The sequence below is a fragment of the Momordica charantia genome (assembly GCF_013281855.1).
Source record: "Momordica charantia cultivar OHB3-1 chromosome 5 unlocalized genomic scaffold, Mcharantia_2.0 BLBB01000005.1, whole genome shotgun sequence".
Lineage (NCBI taxonomy): Eukaryota > Viridiplantae > Streptophyta > Magnoliopsida > Cucurbitales > Cucurbitaceae > Momordica > Momordica charantia.
Genome location: NW_028275163.1, coordinates 3,454,876 through 3,474,267, shown reverse-complemented (window position 1 = coordinate 3,474,267; position 19,392 = coordinate 3,454,876). Strand labels below are relative to the sequence as shown.

Here is a 19,392-nt window from a genome sequence, read left to right as displayed (position 1 = left end):
ATAGGTTTAAGTACTAGTTTTGTTTTTGTAATTCTGTCTTCGTTCAGATTGTCAATAATTGTCATCTTGTTCTACTTTTAAAAAGTGATTAATTTGTCTTTATTTACAAAATTTTAACACAAATTTTATGCCTAATGAAAATTTTTTAATTCAAATTTATGCCTAAATTTAAAAAAATCTAGAGAGTGAAAGTGTCATGCCTAAATTATGATCGATCGAAAGATATGTGATAAAAAATTAAAATTAAAATGAATGAATCAAAATAATCACTTATTAAAAGACAACGACCAAAATAAACTACACTTTTAACATGTCCTAAAGTGCTTATGGAAGATTAAAAATATTATGTATCTTTTTACAGTGTTTGGTTAAAACGTTAAAAAGTGATTTTAACCCATTAAAAGTACTTTTAAACATTTTTCAATAATCAAAAGTGGTTTGAGAATTTCCAAAAATCGTTAAAGTGCTTTTGGATGAAATGCTTAATTTTCTTCAAAAATATGCTTAAAAATGTACTTCACTTGGGACGTTTTTTCTTTTTCTAAATGGCATCCTAAACTTCTACTTAGGGTGAATTTAAAATAATTTTTAGATACCCATCTCCAATGTTTTGTAAAAAATAATTTTAAAGCAATCTAATTTTTAAAAAGAATATTCTTAATTTATTAGCAAACACTAAACCAAAAAAAAAAAAAAGGCTTTTTTAGTCATCTAAAATCACTCCTAAAACCGTACTAAAAATATTATATATGATACTATGAATAATTCTTTCAAAAGTGAAAAAAAATGGGATGGAAGACTCGGCTGAAAGTGCTTATTCTTTTTCATATTTTGTTCAATTAGCTGACGCCATCACAGTGATCTAAGGACTAAGCCACATTATTTATTACTTTCTTTTTTCTTCCATTTTATTTAAAAAGAAAATGGTGCCAATGAAAAAGGTGGAGTGGATGTCATGTTTAAGATTTGTAGAAAATGATTTATAGTTTTTAAAACATATTAATTTTCCAATAATACTTTCTATATTTTTCAGTCCTAGCTAAAACTTTATACAGCTTAATTATTATTATTTTTTTCCAAAAAACAATAAACCAAAAACAAAATTACTGAGGCGGCTACGCTCCAATAATTTAAATGTGATAGAATACCAATAGATTATGACTTTAAGAGAAAAAGTAGAGAGAAATTTTAAAGCTAAAAAGTTGATGATTCATTATCCACTCTTGACTTTATGGCTAATAACATCTTTTCTTGCCCAATATCATATGATAAAAACAAAAGAAACAAGGGAAAAAATGATTATATAAAGATGTAATATAAGATTGCTTTCATAAGATCCAACAATAATACACCATATAGGAATAAAATGTGAAGGTATTGTTAAACTTAAACATTTTGGTATTTGTTTGTATCATTGGAAAGCCCATCTAAGGCTAAATAATTCTATGTGCACACCCATCAACAGGAAGCATAGCAAGTTTCTTAAACAACAAATTTGATGACACTGTTCAAATTGAAATTTGAAGCTGTGGGTATGGGCTGTATGGTAATTCTATGTACAGTTTTTGAGAGATGAACTGATATTTGTCCAGACCAAACTGCTAGAAACCCAACTCTTTTTTCTTTTTCACTTTGGCTCTCAAATCTGCTGCTGGAGGAAGCACTTTGCTGCCATCTTTTGAGGCCACGCACCACCATGCCTTCAGCTCATCCTGCAAGGAGTCGTGGGAAGTGGGGTTTAATAATAAGCTGGAGAAATCATCTCATTATTTTCTCAATATTTAGACCAAATCTCCATTCAGAACCAAATGGGGTAGTATTCTCATTTTAACATCTTGTTCGCGTTTTAGTCGCTTGATGTGAAACCGAGTGAGAAGAAATCAGAGAAAGATAGCAGCAAAACGATTGTATAAGCAGATTATTTACCTTTGAGATTGTATTGAATTCAAAAAGTATGACGATCATAATGATACTTGAATATAAATTCAAATGACAGAGAAACAACTTGTGGCTAGATGATACTAGAAGCAAATGGATGTAAACGTCTAAAATTTATCAAAGCAACAATGTCCAACAATTGTGATTTTCGGTCGGGGGTCATGCCGAACCACGAGTATTGGAAACATTAAAGACTAACATAACACAGGAACAATATGGCATGAACAGCAAATGTTTCCCCCACAGTTTTTTTTGCAAACAGTCAACTAAATAGAGGACACAGCAAAAGGATGCTTGAAAAACAAAACAAAATGCTTGATTAAGGTCATACTGACATGTACCTAAAACACTTTGAACAATGGGGGAGTGGGGGTAGCTAAAATAAAAAAAGATCGAACGTCTATACCTCAAGAAAATCATGGTTCGAAATGTACTGGGTTTTAACTTGGCATTCAACCCCTTGAACTAGGACGGAAATAGCGTTTTTTGCGAGTTGTGCACCTGGGAATACATGGAAATGAAAATGTCAGAAGAAATTAGAAGAGAATAATGGTGGGTTAGAAGATAAAGGGTCAAAAAGATTAATCTAAACGGTGAACCAATATGACAGTAAAAGTTAGGCATGGAATCAGAGAACTTTTCATGATAGTATTAATAGGCATTTTACCCCTTATGCAAGCCACATGGTACCCAGTTCCCCCAAGTCCTTCTTCCCACTTCCCAAGCCGAATACGCAAGAAAAAACCATCAAGGTGTGACAGTGACATGTGGGAATTCATAAACCTGGTGCCGATGCCAATAGAGAAAATATCAGTTTTGGAAAAATACACTTCGATAAGGAAAATATCAGCTTTGGAAAAATACACTTCGATAAGGAAGAGGCGTTTCCATGTCTGATCATTGTGAGAAATGAAATTACATAAACTCAGAACATCCTTCAGGAAGTGATATCCATGCAGGGGAGTGAAGTTGTGATGCATCAAACCCAATAAGAACGTTAAATGGCAAAAGAAAGAATGTGTAAACAAATACCTTGCTCCAGCATCTAAAGGACACCAGAATGCAAAGATAATCAAATCTATGACAAACTTAATCACCTATCATTTTATAGTCCATTGTAACTTGATTCAATACTTGAATCATGAATGTATCAAACCGTTGGACTCAGTATCTCATTTTCACTTTGTGAAGTATTAAAGAAGACTTATAATTGCATGAAAAAAGAGTAGCAAGTGAGATTAGCAATGATAGAAATATATTCCTGCTTACTTTAGAATATTGCTGCGAGACAATCGAAGTTTTTTAACTGCGCTGGAGACCACTTGTGGTAGATCGGAATCCTGCTTGTCCATGAAGCTGTCAACATGGACCACCTCACTCTCTTTCAAAATTTTCTCTGAAAATCTTGGAATTGGTATTGCTGCAGACTTCACTTCTTCAGTGACTTTGCATTCAAGTTTAAGATCAGTTTTAATATTAGGATCATCAATATCATCTAGCACAGATACAACCCCATCCATTTTTCTGTTCTCAATAAGTTGAGGTTTTGCACTTAAACCAATCCTACCAGTGTCGTTGCGATCAGGCAAGGAAGCATGGGCCTCAGATTGCTGTTGACCTCTTGAGGCTGCGAGTGGACATGCAATAGCCCAGTGATTGGGCTGAAAGCATCTTAAGCATACACAAGGGAAGTCATCTGTCTCCTTACATAACCTGATATTTCTAGAAAGATCCTCAATTTCTCTTTCTGTAATTTCAGAACAACTTTGTAGATGATGACCTCTTGTGCCGCAAAAGAAACAGGTCACGATTTCATGACCCACATTTACTGTCAAATCTGGTGGTATGATGTGTTTGAATGCACCTAATCTCCTAGCAAAAACGGAAGCAATTGCCTCCGAACTTCTTAAATTAGGAGAACGTAAAACAGAGTTGAACTTACTAATGGATTTCTGCTCATTACGGCTCTTGAATTCCTTATGACCAGGGGAAGCCTTGGTAATAGCTGTATTGCATTTTTCCTTACTAACAGCCGTGTCCAAGTCATCCACGGAGTGATCATCAATGTGATTTTGAGTGGAGTGATCATCAATGTGATTTTGAGGGCAAGGAATAAGTTTAGCGCTATGCATGGAGCCCTGGGAATCATCCTTGGTATTTTGGTTGCAAGTTTCAGGGTTTAGCATAATTCCAGGAGTTTTTGCAGCAAAACGGGAAATCCACAAGTTTTTGAGAGGGTCGCTCGTATTGGCATAAATATAGGCAGTCTTTGCAGATGGTAGATCACAGCCAAAATTCTCTGTACTGTTAGAATTGCTCTTGCCCAGAGCAGAGTTGTGCATAACTTCACCTGTTTTAGCACCAATTTCAAGATTGCACGAATTTCTGTTCTCTTGAGACCTGGTGTTGTGACTCTGATGACTGCTACAAGAAATTTCAGGTGAATTCCTAAGTTGTATTGGTGAAATCGCTGCATTTCCAGATTTAGAGTCTGTGGCGTTCTCGTTATTCAGAAGCAGCTGTTTGCCAAAGTTCTCAGACCCTCCAAAACAGGCTATTGGAGTAGCATTAACATCACAACTCATTTCAATCACTTCAATCTCCTTAGCTTGTTGTTTGGCTTGACAATTTTCACTAGGTGCTCCTTCCTCACCTCTCGTGATTGGATTATACAACAACCGGAAAATAGATTGGAAACCGATGCTGCAGAACCCAGGATCATTACTCTTCTTGAACATTGTTTCTTCATTCAGGCCACCATGTTCGACATCAGGCTTTGCAAGGGCAAGATCAAGAGAAGGAGCCTCATCTTGGACCGGCTCTGAGAGCCCTTTCATCATGTTTGAAATCCAATTCATAAAAGAGCTATCTTGACCGAAGTTCGAACCAGGAGTTTTATCATCTTGCCTTTTAACTCTTTTGTTCCCAGCAATTAACTGTTGCTCAAAGCTCCATCGCCTCTTAGCCGTCGAAAGAAAAGCACTACTACAGCTTTCAACACTTCCATAGCTGTTGTCTTCATTCTTCGACATTCTTCCATGGACATCACCATCAGACAGAGCCTTTTCCTTGCCCTTCCTTTGTTTCCACTGCACTATACAGTTAGCTGGATAAGCTGAATCTCCACTGCCTTTGCAATTGTCTTTTTCATCTGGCTGGTTACTGCCTCTCACTTCTTGGGAAGAATCTGTTATTATAATTTTACTTCCCTCGCACCCAGCAGTTTTATCATTCATATTTTGCAAATCATTTTCTGCAGATGATTCCAATTTTCCCAAAATAGTTGGATGAGAGACAGAAGGCTCAAGAACTTCCACGGGATGAAGAACATCCTTTCCTGCTGTAATATTTCTACTATCTTCATTGATGTCTCCACCAATTGAATCCATAAATAACAATTCATGTTGCACTCTATCAAGCTCAGGTTCGTTTTGTTCCATTGATACCTCATTTATTCTGTTCACGTCAACTGCAAGGAAGATGAAGTCAATAAAATTTCAACCATGAATATTGAAACAGAGGAGACAAACTTTATCCTTTCAGCAGAACGTTTTCAAATGCAAATAATTCTTATTAAGAGAAACAGAATTCTCCTCGAGAGCGGGAAAATGAAATATTCTTTTGAAGCATTTCATGATGTTATTAATTGGGCTTTAAATCATTGAACAATTCCATTGTATTTTATTATCAAGTATTTGAAAAAACTTTTAATTCTACTAAATTTGTATTTCCAGTCCATAAAGAAAATATATTGGTGTCAGCGCACCTGGTAAGCTTGAGCAGTTGTTTTTCCCAATAATCGATCCTTTGATCACCGGATTGTTTCCGGCGTAACCTATATCCATTCCTCCAGTTGCTTGTAAATCCTCCTGTTTAAAACGTACAACAGAGACTTCTTCCCTGCTATCTGTTTTGTTTGCATAGCTCCTCATTCCTATAAGGTAAGTGCATCAGAACTGGGAAAATTTTTAAGGAATAGAAAGAAATATCTAGCATATTGAACAAAATATAGTAAGAGATGCAGTAAAAATATGATCAATCAGTACTCCCAAAATGTACACATAATGTACATTAAAACAATCATATACACAGATATACCTTTCTCCAGTGTATGCATTTTTACTTCATTTGTCATGCAGGCAGGATCACCAGGACTGGTCCTATTTGAAGTTTGTTTACCCTCAGATATATCCTTCAAATGACTCTCTGCTTGTGGCAAAATAACAGTTCTGTTATCAAGTAAATTATTAGCAGAAGACTTTTCAGCTATTACACTTCGTGGCAGTGCAAATCTTGCGTTATTGGCAGCCACATCCCACAAGATCGAGCTTTCCCTATTATTGAAGCTGGAATCAGTGCATCTGAGACTTAAACCTTTCTGTGGAGACCAAACTAATTCAGACAGGGAGTCGGTGGTAACATGTTTCATATCCACCATTGAACCTGCATTTGCACCTACACCTGATTTGTTGGTCAATCTTCCCTGAATGAATTGGTCTGTGTAACCCAAGCCAAGCCCTATTTCCTTCCCGGGTTCAAGGCTTTTATAGTCCTCATTCATCTTCAGTGCAATACCTCAATTTTCAGTACTGTAATGCTATCCAGCTCATGTTAGTTGTGTTTTATTGTGCCTTATTTCTTTTTTAGAAGAAAAAGAGAAAAAAGAACTCCTACCTTCAGTTTATTGCATATGGGGGCCAAATCATGCAATATTAGGGGTTGATACAATTGCTAGCACGTAAATGGATGGCTACGCAACCAGAAAGGAATATGATAGAACAGAAAGGAGAAAGTTAAGCAACCATTATTTCAACTCATGTAAAGATCATTCTAATTTGTTCCAAACTAAACTGACTCAACAGGGCACCTCCTAAGATAAGAAATCATTCAAATAGTCTTTAGAGAGAGATCAGCATTTGTATGCACGTTATGAAGAAACAAGACTATCCAAGTGGTGAATAACCAAAAGATACTGGTAAAACTCGTGTCCACTAACTTTAGCCAGTGTATAAAAGCTATTTTGAGTTTGAGATAAAGTTTGTCGTGGGTTTGAACGATAAAAGCTCATTGTTATGAGGTACCAAGTGTAAAAAAAAACCATGCAATTTTCACATTTGTCAACCTCAAATAGTCACAACATTCTCAGGTCTGATATGCTCTGATATTGGGAACTATATAATCATAAAAATTCAAAAAAAAAAAAAAAAACTGACTTCTGACCCTGCAAGCACTTAATGATTCAGAACATAAAAGAAGAAAGTTAAGCAAACAATGTCGGCCCGTTTGGTAACGTTCTCGTCTCTTGTTTTTCGTTTTCAATTATTTTAAGAAATCTAAGCATTTTGCAACTAACTATATTTCTTGTTTCTCCCTTTTTTTTGGAACATTCTCAAAATTGTACCCAAAACAAGTTTATTCTTTCTTGTTTCCATTTCCAATTTGTTCCAAAATATAAATAAAAGATTGTTTTATCATACTTGAATTCATGAAGGTTGGGACGATGCAATTAATTTTTCTATATTAAAAATGAAGAAACAGGAACGTTATCGAACATGACCATAATGTCCCATTTCATTACCCTAAATTTACACATGTGACTGTTATGTCCTATCATGGTTGTGATATTTCCAGGCTCAAACATTCATTTAGAGAAACTATTGTGCACAATCTTCTCTTTCTAGACATACTGAAAGAGCCTGCGGAGTGTAGAGTGATTTCTATGAGCTCTCTTTACAGAATCTGCACATCACTAACAGTACCACACTGGTGATTTAGAAGTCTTGAGAAGACTAGGAATGGCAACTTTGAATTTACAGGCAGAAGGAAATATATGACGACTTGTATTCGGTCATGATCTATGATTTCCTAGTTACATCAAGAGAATATTCATAAGCTCGTTTTACCAGAGGCTAATGCAATGTTCGCCATTTTCACATAAAAATGCAAGAAGATGATGCTGAAATGGAATGAATTTGAGCATCCATAGTTGAATGCCTAACTACTAAATCCCTTGGTAAAACTTAACACACGTGTCTGTTCAACTTAATGACAATTATTTTAGGCACAAAAAACCCAAAAGTAAAAAAGAGTAATCTGACGACACACATTATTTACAGGACATTACATAAAGACAAGCAAGAAACCTCCAAAAAGTTGATAATTCATCTCAAGGATTAAAAATAACAAATTAACTTGGATAAGATGTAACTGGACAATCTCAACAGTCCCATCTTTAAAAAGTTGGCCACTCTCCATGTGGATCCAATTCCTAGAGAAGAAGAAGAATCAACACGTTTGGGTTGCAGTTTATGTAAAGAGCTATCCAAAGTACTGGAATAGTAAGATGTGCTAAGGTAATGTTAATTCATTTTCTCTCGTATAACTATAATAAAGCATTAAGTTCCAAGCTACTCCATGAAAAAAGATCTCCAACTAAAATTATCACAATCCAAATGTGGCCCAGAGAGAAGCAATCACAAATTAGGTATACACTCAAAGCCATACAAAGCACACCAGAAGTTCAAATTTCACCAAACCAAATTAACGAACCATGGAGAGAAAGGGGAAGGACTAAGAACAACAACAAAAAAACTAGAACAAAGAAACACAAAAAGGGAACAGTCAGCAAAATTGGAAGACACCCATCAGAGCAAACTGAAATCAAGGGATACCCACATACCTCTCATCCCTCAAATCCATAAAAATCGCCTTCTTCTGCTGCTCACTTCAACAGACGACACGAAAATGATTGAAAATATCAAAAATTCAAAAACCCCTTAACAAAAACAACTATAAGGAGACGGAAAATGAACACAGAGAGCGAGGGAGGAATGGATGGATAAAAAGAGAGAGAGGGAAAGTTCAGAGTGAGACAGACGGGACTGCCATGCGTCTTGCGGTCACAGTTTTCATGAAGCTCTCGAGGCTTTTTTTAAAACTTTGATCTCCAAAGATTCTGGAATATGAGGATACAAATTGGACACGTATCTGAATGCATGCCAGTCCACACTATTTGAGAATTATGTGCCCAACTGTATCAGCTGCCAACTGCGCTTAGTGTTACTGTTCTTGCTCAGTTGTTGGGTGTTCGCTTCAGCACCAAGAAAAAAGGGAAAAAATCAAAATTCCTTTTTCGGGACAAAAAATCCCAGAAGAGGAAGAGAAAGCAAAAAGATAATTCAGCTTAACGAAAAAAAAGTTAAAACCATTTGAGATTTCGGATTAAGAGATTATTAGCTTAATGGGGTATCTAATATCTATGTTAATCTGACTTTGAAGCCAAAAGACAAATTTTTGTAGCAAAGAAAACGGCTTGTTTTCTAACCAATAATAGAAAGATTACTGCGATATTAACAGTAATATGGGATATGCTTTCGGGGAATTCTTTATGAAATCGTGTGGACGTTGAAATTTATTAAAAGAAACTAAAAGTTTGTTCTTATTCATAAACTTTTGGTCTTCAAATTCTTTTTTATTAAAAAAGATGTAGAAGTTGAAATTCAAACTCGGACTAAGTTTTACTTAGATTGGCTTATATTTTGGATTATGAATTTTATAATTTGTAAAACAGTTGTTATTGACTTTTACAAATTATTTAATAGCATTAAAAAAAAGCTACTGTATTTAACCATCTGGATTGTGAAAAAGCTATTAAATTTTAGTAATAAAAAATTTATATCGTCAAACTAAAATATTATTTTAATGGTCATGTATTTAGACACGTAAACAAACTATTTAGATGTCTCCTTAGAATAAATGAATGTTTCATGGTGGAGGGATTAAATTTATCCAAATTCACGTATCAAGTGATATTTAGATATTTAAATATCTAATAAAACAAACTTTTTAGCGAAACATCAATTTTTTATTAACAAATTGTCTGTTTGAGTATTTATTAACAAATTGTCTGTTTGAGTATAGTTGATCTGATTAAGACGTATATATGATCAAAGAGTCATGTGTTCAAATCTCCACATTCACATGTTGGTGTATTAAAAAATATATATGGATAAAGTTTAGCAATTTTTTATGAAATAACATTTAAATATTAACTTAAATAAGATAAATATACCAATAAAATATAGCTCAGCGATCATAAATTAAATTTAGATTCTAGAAAATAAAAAATAAGTGAGATTATTTGAAGACTAAGTTAAGAAATTGGTATAATATTGTCTACTTTAGGCACATCCCTCACGACCTTACTTTTGATACTATGAATCATATTTTTCCCTAACCAATGTGGCCTTTTATTTGCATTACCCTTACAAATCCAACGAAATCTACCTAACCTATTTTTAATCAAAGAATAGGGATATGAGCATTTGATTTTATGAGGTAGATTGGTTGGGTTATCTTTTGGCACCACTTGTTGTTAAGGGTTTTTATTAGTGTTTTTTTTGTTTTTGTTTTTTTGGCACCACTTGTTGATATATTTGGCATATGAGTAATGATATTCCTTTTGGTGATAATCCCACCACCCATAGTCATCTTGTGGCCATTATCTTATCCAAAGTTTTATGTGTTCTAATGAAAGCAATTTTTTATACTGTGAATAATCTCTACTAAATCTTGTCGGACAAGCCGCGCGACTTTATAATACCGAATTATAGATAAATTAATAATTTTATCTTAGATAAATGACCACCATACCATCTAAAATTTTTCGTCTTTAGATTAATCTACGATGGTTAGTTAAATAATGATGGGATGATGAATAATTGTAGAAAAAAAAATATTTACCTCCATATGAGCGAAGATAATTGGAATTTTTGTTGACTTTCTGGTGTGAGTTATTTTGTTACTCTATTTTTATTGGTAGGAGTAATATGAAAAATTTTCATACTATTATACAGTATGAGAATTTTTCAGACCAATAAAATTTAATGAGCTATATTTAAATAAGCTTAGAAGTGTATAACCTAAGAGTTGGATCGTGAAAGTTATTGTTAAATATATGGTTTTCTTTTTCAAAATGTTACTCTTTCTTTCTTCTCGATGCTCCACCTATGGTTTTATTGTAGCTCCCTCCTAACATTTTATCTCTCATGTTCTCCTTCAATCGTTCTTTAAAAAGCAAATTTATTGATTTTTTCTCTGTATATCCAACATTTTTAAAAAAGCATATATTTAAAGATTATAAAAGTGGTTTAGAATATAACATTACAAATATGGATGTAAATTTTTTTTTTAGTTTAATAATTGTGAGGTAGAGAATCGGTAGACTTTCTTTTTGGATGGTATTAAGGTGAGAAGCTAAACTTTCCGCTTATACAACTATACTAGAGTTGGATAATGGGTATAGAAGCATTATGAAGGAAACTTGAGAATTCATTGATTTTTGAGTGGTCAAGTTGCTTTCAAGGCTTCAACATTCTAATTTACAACCATTGGTTTAGTTTCTTTTTAGCCATGTGACAAAAGTGGATAAGGTCATTTCCCTAACCCAATAAATGAGTTTGATGAAAGATTCAAGAGTACCAAATTCGCGTTTGGTGTATTTGAATCTCTAACTTTTAGGAAGGTAAGTAATTGTGACACCCGAGTAGAGAGTAGAAGTACATGAATGACCTGATACCACATTAAAATAAGAAAGATCCTGAGATCATCGACTTCTTTACTAGGAACCATGTGACTGAAAACAAAGCATGCTAGAAGGACTTGTGTTGATCTGAAGACCATCTTAGATTTGGATAAGTCTGCATTTTCTAGACTTCACCTCTCGTAAGGTCGTGGGGGTCAAAAATGGAATTTTTTTTTTTAAAAAAAGGAAGGTTAAAAGATATTGCTACCCAAGGAAATGGCTCTTGAATTATTTGAAAAGACAATCTTTTGTGACAAAAAACAATTGTTATGTTAGGGAGAGGATACGGAAGGGGGGATGGTTATGATTATGATTATGGTTATGGTTAGGCTCTAAACGTGATGTGGCAAAAATGGAACTGAAAAGATAGCGACAAGGAATTTGACAAATGGAGAAAGTTGGGACCCCATTTATTAGGTTTTTGGTTAGGGGCCAATGGCAACCACAGATCAGATCCATTTCTTAACCATTCTACACACTTGGGACTAATCAGTTTTGTCTTTGTTGAATGGCTCCACAACACCATTCCTTTGCCTTGCCTATCTTATTAAATTTTTGGGTCATTTCCTAGTTGTCAATGATCACGACCGCCTTCCGTTTGATGTGATGCCTACTTTTACACTCTCAATGAGGTGCGTAAAAATACGATATACAAAGGGGATGTCATAGTTAAATCTGTATTTGGTATGTAAATTCTCTCGGTATAAAAGTTAGTACAGGTCCAAAAATCAAACTTCAAATTTTCTTTTCCAAAAGTTCACAATGATTGGAGCAAAAATCATAATCATCACAAATTGATTGAGCAGCCTTGATTCATTGACAGACATGTTTGTACTACGTTTGTTCTCTCCCGTCTTGCCCCTGTCAGAATATTTGTTCTTTCCTACTTGCTTTTGTCAGTATGTTAGAGGAAATTATGAACTTGATATTCAAATATTAGGCCCAAAAACGAGCCCAGTTAATCCCTATGTGACTACTTGACAAAGAAACATAGCCCATTTAAACAGCTGAAGTCATCTATACACAATCAGAAGAACAAATAAACTGGGTGTTCATCAAACTTCATTATAGGTATTAATACATTAACAAACCTCCCCATTAATTTACATATCCACCAGAGCAGAGCTAATTGATTCTCAAGGAAATATCTCAAGTCCCTATCATAATCAAGTTCAAGAAGAGAAAGGGTGGCTCAAATCTCTATTGAGTTCCATTATAACTTCATATACTAAATCATTTCAGCAACAGAGACACATAAAATCTGGGACTGGGAGGTCAGAAATACAGAAGGTTGTACATGGGGGAGGCTTACTCTATCACAGCCATTCATAAAAATGGGTCACATGTTAATCTCAATAATGGTTGATTTGATATGTCGGACTATTAATAAGAGACATCTCGAGCTTCAAAATGCATAGTAATACAATGCCTAGTTTAAATATCTCTCACCTTCGGGCCATTCTCTGTCCTGCCCCAAGTAGCATTGCCTTCCCAATGGCACCTGTTCGAAGTCCACAGACCACAGCCACAGTCCCACCAATGAGTATCCACTTCCAATCTATGCCAGAATCTTTTTGGTGCTTTCTCTTCATTACTAGAGTTCGTACTTCACCAGATTCTGGATCCGAGGAATCCGTGCTTCTGTCAAAAGATATTTTTGTGGTGATTCTCGCCATCAGTGCACTTCTGGAAACAGAAATATCTGATTTCCTAGCATTCTGGTATGCTCTGAAACCAGAGTGCAACTTCTTGACAGTTCCCCACATTCCATGACGGACTCCCAACTTAGCCACATCCTTGGGAATTCCCATATCCTCGTAATGCACAAGGATGACCTCACAAGCAGACCATAATCCATCTCCTTTACGAGACTCCACTGCATACGTTTTCAGATTCAACAAGTTAGGATATTAATCAAAACAAATTTGCATACCAAATCCTGCAATTTTCAGAAAGAAGAAAAAGAAATCTTCTCTAAGTCCTCACCTGCCCTGATGATCCAACTTGAAAAACAAAGATCTACACGCCTAGGTTTATCACGTCTGGGTAAGCTTGGATATTGCACGCCCTGTAGAAGCAAAGTTCCATATTCTACTTAGACACGTCACAATATGGACAGAGCACATAATCAAATTCCACTTTTGCAAGTCAGCAAGACATGTGTGGAGATCAGGGCTGTGCTTACAATCATAAATCAAAATATAAATTTTATTATGTGAACTCTTTGGAAAACCCAGAGTTGGATGGCAAAAAGAAATAGATAGAGAATGCAGAGCACAAGGAAACTAAGTTTAAGATCTTATTTGATATTTTCTACTACTTATTTACAGGTCGGTCATATAAGTCCTTTAGTCTAACAAGTTTTCTAGCATACGTACAACCAATTGTGATAACATCTGGTAATCTAGACAGGGGCCGAACTAGAGCAACTTAAACTGTTTGCTAACTGCCTAACTGCTATTAGTTTCTTCAATATGTTCCTTCCCTCTGATCACACATGTTGTTTGATGTTTCCCATAGAATCTTCTCACCATCCAAAGGAGATCTAAAAGTTCAGACATCTAGTCTAGGCATACAATCATGCCATAATGGCAGCCAAATATAATTGAAGTAAGCAATGGAGGGTGGCTAGAGCAAGTCAAGACAAGTGTAGCTAGCAACATGGAGTAGCAGGCAAAATTTTTTTGAACAAGGTGCAATATCTACCTTTGTTACGCAATAGTAAGCCTTTGCAGCCTCCCATATTCTACGACCCATGACATATTCTCTATCACTGCAGAAAAAGGGAAACTGCAAAAAAGGAATATAAAATGAGGTATTAACCCACATAAATTCTAAAATAGTTAATGCTATTATACTCCAAAGATATTCAGGTATCTCCTTGTCCTACAAACCTTCTTAATCCAGTGAACAATCATGGTCCCTGTATGAGGGCATTCATCCAATATTTTGAAATACGTAAGCATGGGATCCCATTTAGTCCGAAACTCATCATCCCAGAAAAAATCTCTAACCATCTCTGGGGTTGCATCCTCAAAGACAGTTCTGCTACGATAAATTGTTGGTCTGTTCTGGTGAGGGGGAAAAGAAAGATATTGGAACTTTATAATACATCTAGAACAGAAATCATAAGCTAAAGCTGAAGTGAGGAAATGAGAGATGCAAAACATGGAAAAATATCCTGCACACAAAAAGCCGTGATTGGTCACAACTTGCATTGCTTGCACCATGACTACAAAGCTAAAGATAACAATTTGATATAGACACCTATTGCCCAAAGACAATGGTGCAATGCTACATGTGATATGTGCATAGAAAAGGCAGACGCAGAAAGGACCCATGGCACAGTCCAACATGAAAATGTGGTACCGTACAAATTTTAGAGTAAGAATTTGTGATTAAAGAAAGGCTAACAAGTTTAGGTTTACAATTTGAACCATAGCTTTGCCAAAACTGAACACAAATGATTAAAAGTAGAAAACAAATTTCCCATAATGCAGCTGCCTCCTTACTGGTTAACCAAAAGTAAACCACCTCTTTCTTGAGTCTGAGTTTGAAAATCATCAACAGATTTTAGAAAAACAAGCTAATACTCTTCCAGAAGATGCAATCCCAGCAAAACTTTAGAAGTTTAAGGAGGAATACAGGAGATTCATAAAGACTTTAATGAACTTAAGTTACTATGGTAGCTTCCAAGTGGCATACAATTTTCGAAATTACGTGATTCCCCCTCTTTTGATATGCACCAACTGGAGGTTTTTTTTGTAAAGCTTCCCTGGTTAGAGGGGCTCTCCCTCTCCCCTCTCCCCTCTTTCTATTGTTCTCAATGAAAGATTAAAGAGTTTCTAAGATTAATGCAAAGGGTTTCAAAAGCAACAAATCAAAGAATGTGCAAAATCAAGAACTTTAAAGGATGGCAAAAGACTACTCCAAGTGCGGAAAAAAATGTAAAAAGAGAACGCCAAAGAGCTCTTCGAAATTCTAATAACGCAAAAGATGGTAAATTCGAGCTACAATCCTCATAGACCCAATACCTCAGGCTCAAGGCGCCAAGCTTGATATCCGAAATTTGGGGTGGACCTTTGCATCATATGTTGCCATTCTGCCTCTCCATCTCTTCCTTCAAGAAGTTGCAATAGATGATCTAAATCCTTCTCCGTAACAGTATCCTGCTCCTTTTCCACATCTGTATTGCTGGAGAAGTGAACAAAGATAATTTCGCATGAGAAACTGTTTTATCCAACGGCATACATAACATGATCACAACATGGAATTAATCAAAGATATTGCTTATGAAGCCCAAAGCAGTCATATTACAACAGTCAGCAGACAAGGAATTATCCTAGAACAACAACAGTTATTTTCTTCAAAGATGACGCGGAAGTGACTAATTATAAATATGAACAAGAAACAAAGTAAATTTCAAACTCACGCAATTGTGTCCCCGTTTCCTTCAGCCGAGTGCATTGACATGGATTCCGCCGGAGAATCCGGGGTCGGCGGTGCGGGTATCGCTTTCCTCTTCCCATTAAAATTGGACCAAAGAGTACGGCAGACGGAGAAGGCAGAGAGAGCCGTGAAGGCCAACCAGAGGCGCCGAGCTCCAAACCCCGGGGGAGCAGTCCATAATATTCTGAACTTGCTCCGAAAGCCAAGGAAAAGCAATCCGGTCCACCGAGGCCGCCATGACCAGCCGATGACCAAGCCGATCATGACCGCGAGCCAGATCGGAACTGCGCATAGCAAAATGTCGACGAATGTTTCCGCGATTGAGGGTTTCTTCAGAAACTCCACAAGATCGAAGAAAGTTTCCTCCATTTTTGTTTCCACGGAGCCAGAAAATGAGACGAATCCAAAACGATTGGAACTACATTCAAAATGTGTTCTACGCCTTGTTCCTCAGAAATTGAATTCCACCAGTTTCTGCCCTCTGCGAGACAGATTCACGTAGGAATTAGAGAGATGGAGCTGTTGGATAAAATAATGATTAAAAAAACAGAAAAAGCTGCCAGGCCGGCGATCTGTTTCCAAGCGAAATATACTTATGACGTGGCGCTATCAGAACCGTTGACGGTTCTGAAATTAAAATCACATTTTGTTGACTTTTTTATCAACTTTGAACATTTTTTAGTTTTGATACTTTTATTTATATATATTTCTAGCTGAATATATGTTTTAATTTTTACGAGTTCTTTCCGTTTAATTTTTATTATTTATAAAGTTTTAATTTAGTCCTGTTTTACTTTTAACATTTTTTTAAATTTAGTCTAAGGCCAAATTTTTGCTGCAAAATAAATAGTTTATTTCAATAATAATATATGACCGAAACATAATAGTGCGTGAATTGGTAAAATTCAAAAGAGAAAAAAATATCATTTAAGAGAAGAAGACTCCAAATTTTTATCAATTTCGGTGAAATTTAAATGAATAATTGAAGACTTTTACTCCTCTAAATTTCTATTCATTTATCCAGGTGTATTATGTTATATAAGTTTGTCATTATCCAATTTTAACACTTATCAAAAGTAATGGAGTTATTTGAAAATGGTTAAGACACAATAGACGGTCAAATGAAGATATATGTCAATTATCGATTCATGTTAAAGATATATATATATATATATATTTTAATTTTTTTACAAAGTTCTAAGGACATGTTAAGATATTTTTCCACATTAACTTAAAAAAAAAAAAATTTCCACACGTGATTTCACTTCTTGGGCCGACTCGGGCCCAAGGCCCACGAGTTTTGCACTTTTAGGTAGTACGACCTCTGTGGTCAATGAGCCCGAACAAAAGTACAAAAGTTTCAATATCACCACCACATTATATTGCTTTGCTTCAAAGTTCATAGATTGTTCTAATATTTAAAACTTTAAACTTTAAAATTGAGTCTATTAATATGAAACACAAGAACATAGATTAATAATTTATTTGATTTAGTATTTGTTGAAGGAGATCGAGTATGAAAATAAGCGTTAAGCTTTGACCATTAAATAGTTTCAAAAACACCGTGAAAAATTTCCAGTGATATATCTAGATTGAACAAATTATCTTAATTGTTAAGAAAATATTATGAATACTTATTTTATATTTTAAATCATTGCTTCATTTTGTTTACATGGATGGTAGATTAATATATTTCAGAACTACCATAAAAAAATGAGAGAGAAAAAAATAACATTGGTTGATTTGTGATTCTAGTTGAGATGACATGTCAGCGACAACAACAATAGTGTTATGTGTGTGGTGCTCAGCCACTTACGCTGCGAAACTCAAGTTAATATTAAGTCTGATTTTAGTTTCAAGGTAAACTTAGGTAGAATGTAAGAAGTTTCGTACCTTTTGAGAATGTGAGATTCCATACCTTTTCTAAGAGAGGAGCAATGAGAACTGAGACTCTGTTGTTGTCATACCTATTATTCAACAAATTTTTTTTACCAGCCATCACTCCCAAGAAACGTCAGCAAATTCCTTGCTGGTCAGAATCTTCCCCATGTTAGAACCAAGTTGAACTTTACTTCCAAAGTCGCGGACCCTTCCTCTTCCTCTTCAGAGTATCTTGAACAAACGTGTCCAAACAGGAGAAGGCCACGTGTTGTGCTTAATTTTACCCCATAACAACATTATCGAGACAAATCCTTACCAATCAACTTTATTCTTTTTATTTTTTTGGGCATATATATTTTCTTTTTACCTAATTAAAAAGAGGAATCTTTCTTCAAAGCATATAAGGACCCAAGAACAAGTTCATCCATGAACCTTTTAATGGCAAAATCCACATTCAAGAAAAGAAAAATATATTTTGTGATTGTGATGCCTTACAAAATCCCAATCTTTCTTTCTTTCTATCTTTCTTCTCCTTTTTTTTTTTTCAACAAACTTTTCTAAGCTTTTGTTTTGAAAATTTCCATGTGGAATGGGAATGCTTTTTGTGAGAATTTTCAAGTGGTCAAGTCATGGAAAAAAAAAGAAAGGCATCCATCTCCTCACAAAAAAGTAGTGTGTTTGGGGAAAGAGATTTTGAGAAGAAATTCCCAAATAATGGCTTTTTCAGAGCATGGGAAAAATATATTTCTCAATCTCTCCCTTCATCATCTTTTTGACCCCCAACAGAATTTTCAAGTACATAAATACTTCTATTCCCATTCCTTCTGATAATCCACGTGGCATTTCTTTTCTTTTCTTTTTAATCTATATAAAAGAAAAAATCTTAACAAAAAATTGCAGCCAATAATAATTAATGAAGTTTGCTCCCCTTCCTTTTAAATTTCTGCCAAATTTAAGACCTTTTAGTTTCCTCTTTTAGAAGTTGCATTTGTTATTTTTTCTCAACATTTTCTCAAAAACTTTCTTTTTGGACTTTTTCTATAGCATTTAAACCTTGATCAAAGTATCCATTAGTGAAAAAAAAAATTAATAATTCGAATAGTTAGTCTTAAATAGTATAAACTTGGAATCAGATTATATTCTTTTTTAGTACAACAATTTGGAGATATAAAAGATCGAATTTTCGACCTTCAGGGAAGGAGTATATGTCAATTACCAAACTATGCTCATGTTAGCTAGACTCAGATTATATTCCTTCCCAATTATGCCTTCATAATCATACCCTAAGCTTTGAAAAACATCCCTTAACCATAAAGTGGTTCTCAAAACTTTTTTGAATTCAAGTTGGTCGGGAATGAGGATTAATATTTATGTAAGGGAAGATCTTCTGGTTCTTCTTCCTTCCATAGAGTTTTATATCAAAATCAACGGATAATAAGAAGAGTAGTTCATGCATTTTCGAGGTGAAATTCTTCTTGCTGTATTGTTTATATATCCCAAAATTAGTTGAGTATTCGATATATTTTTGAGGTGTGATCCTT

The 19,392-nt window shown here is 34.9% G+C and overlaps 2 protein-coding genes across 6 annotated transcripts; both read right to left on the bottom strand.

The window, feature by feature from the left end:
• Positions 1 to 1,299: 1,299 nt before the first annotated feature.
• Positions 1,300 to 8,887, bottom strand: TZP (zinc knuckle (CCHC-type) family protein). 5 transcript variants are annotated; one of them, XM_088123964.1, is made up of 8 exons: positions 8,618 to 8,880; positions 6,613 to 6,688; positions 6,037 to 6,527; positions 5,705 to 5,872; positions 3,208 to 5,407; positions 2,606 to 2,721; positions 2,345 to 2,439; positions 1,300 to 1,712 (listed from the first exon to the last, which is right to left on the bottom strand). In XM_088123964.1, the coding sequence occupies exons 3-8, from the start codon at positions 6,497 to 6,499 to the stop codon at positions 1,602 to 1,604; spliced, it is 3,153 nt and encodes a 1,050-aa protein (XP_087980090.1). In that variant the 5' UTR covers positions 6,500 to 6,527; positions 6,613 to 6,688; positions 8,618 to 8,880; the 3' UTR covers positions 1,300 to 1,601. The 5 variants fall into 5 exon arrangements, with proteins under 5 accessions (XP_087980090.1, XP_022147351.2, XP_022147349.2 ...); XM_022291659.2 differs by having other exon boundaries at positions 6,613 to 8,880; XM_022291657.2 differs by having other exon boundaries at positions 6,037 to 6,688; positions 8,618 to 8,879.
• A 3,668-nt stretch (positions 8,888 to 12,555) lies between these two features.
• On the bottom strand, positions 12,556 to 16,500 carry LOC111016417 (Polyketide cyclase/dehydrase and lipid transport superfamily protein). The gene is made up of 6 exons (XM_022291821.2): positions 15,954 to 16,500; positions 15,556 to 15,715; positions 14,416 to 14,592; positions 14,228 to 14,311; positions 13,508 to 13,589; positions 12,556 to 13,397 (listed from the first exon to the last, which is right to left on the bottom strand). The coding sequence occupies exons 1-6, from the start codon at positions 16,337 to 16,339 to the stop codon at positions 12,967 to 12,969; spliced, it is 1,320 nt and encodes a 439-aa protein (XP_022147513.1). The 5' UTR covers positions 16,340 to 16,500; the 3' UTR covers positions 12,556 to 12,966.
• Positions 16,501 to 19,392: the final 2,892 nt, after the last annotated feature.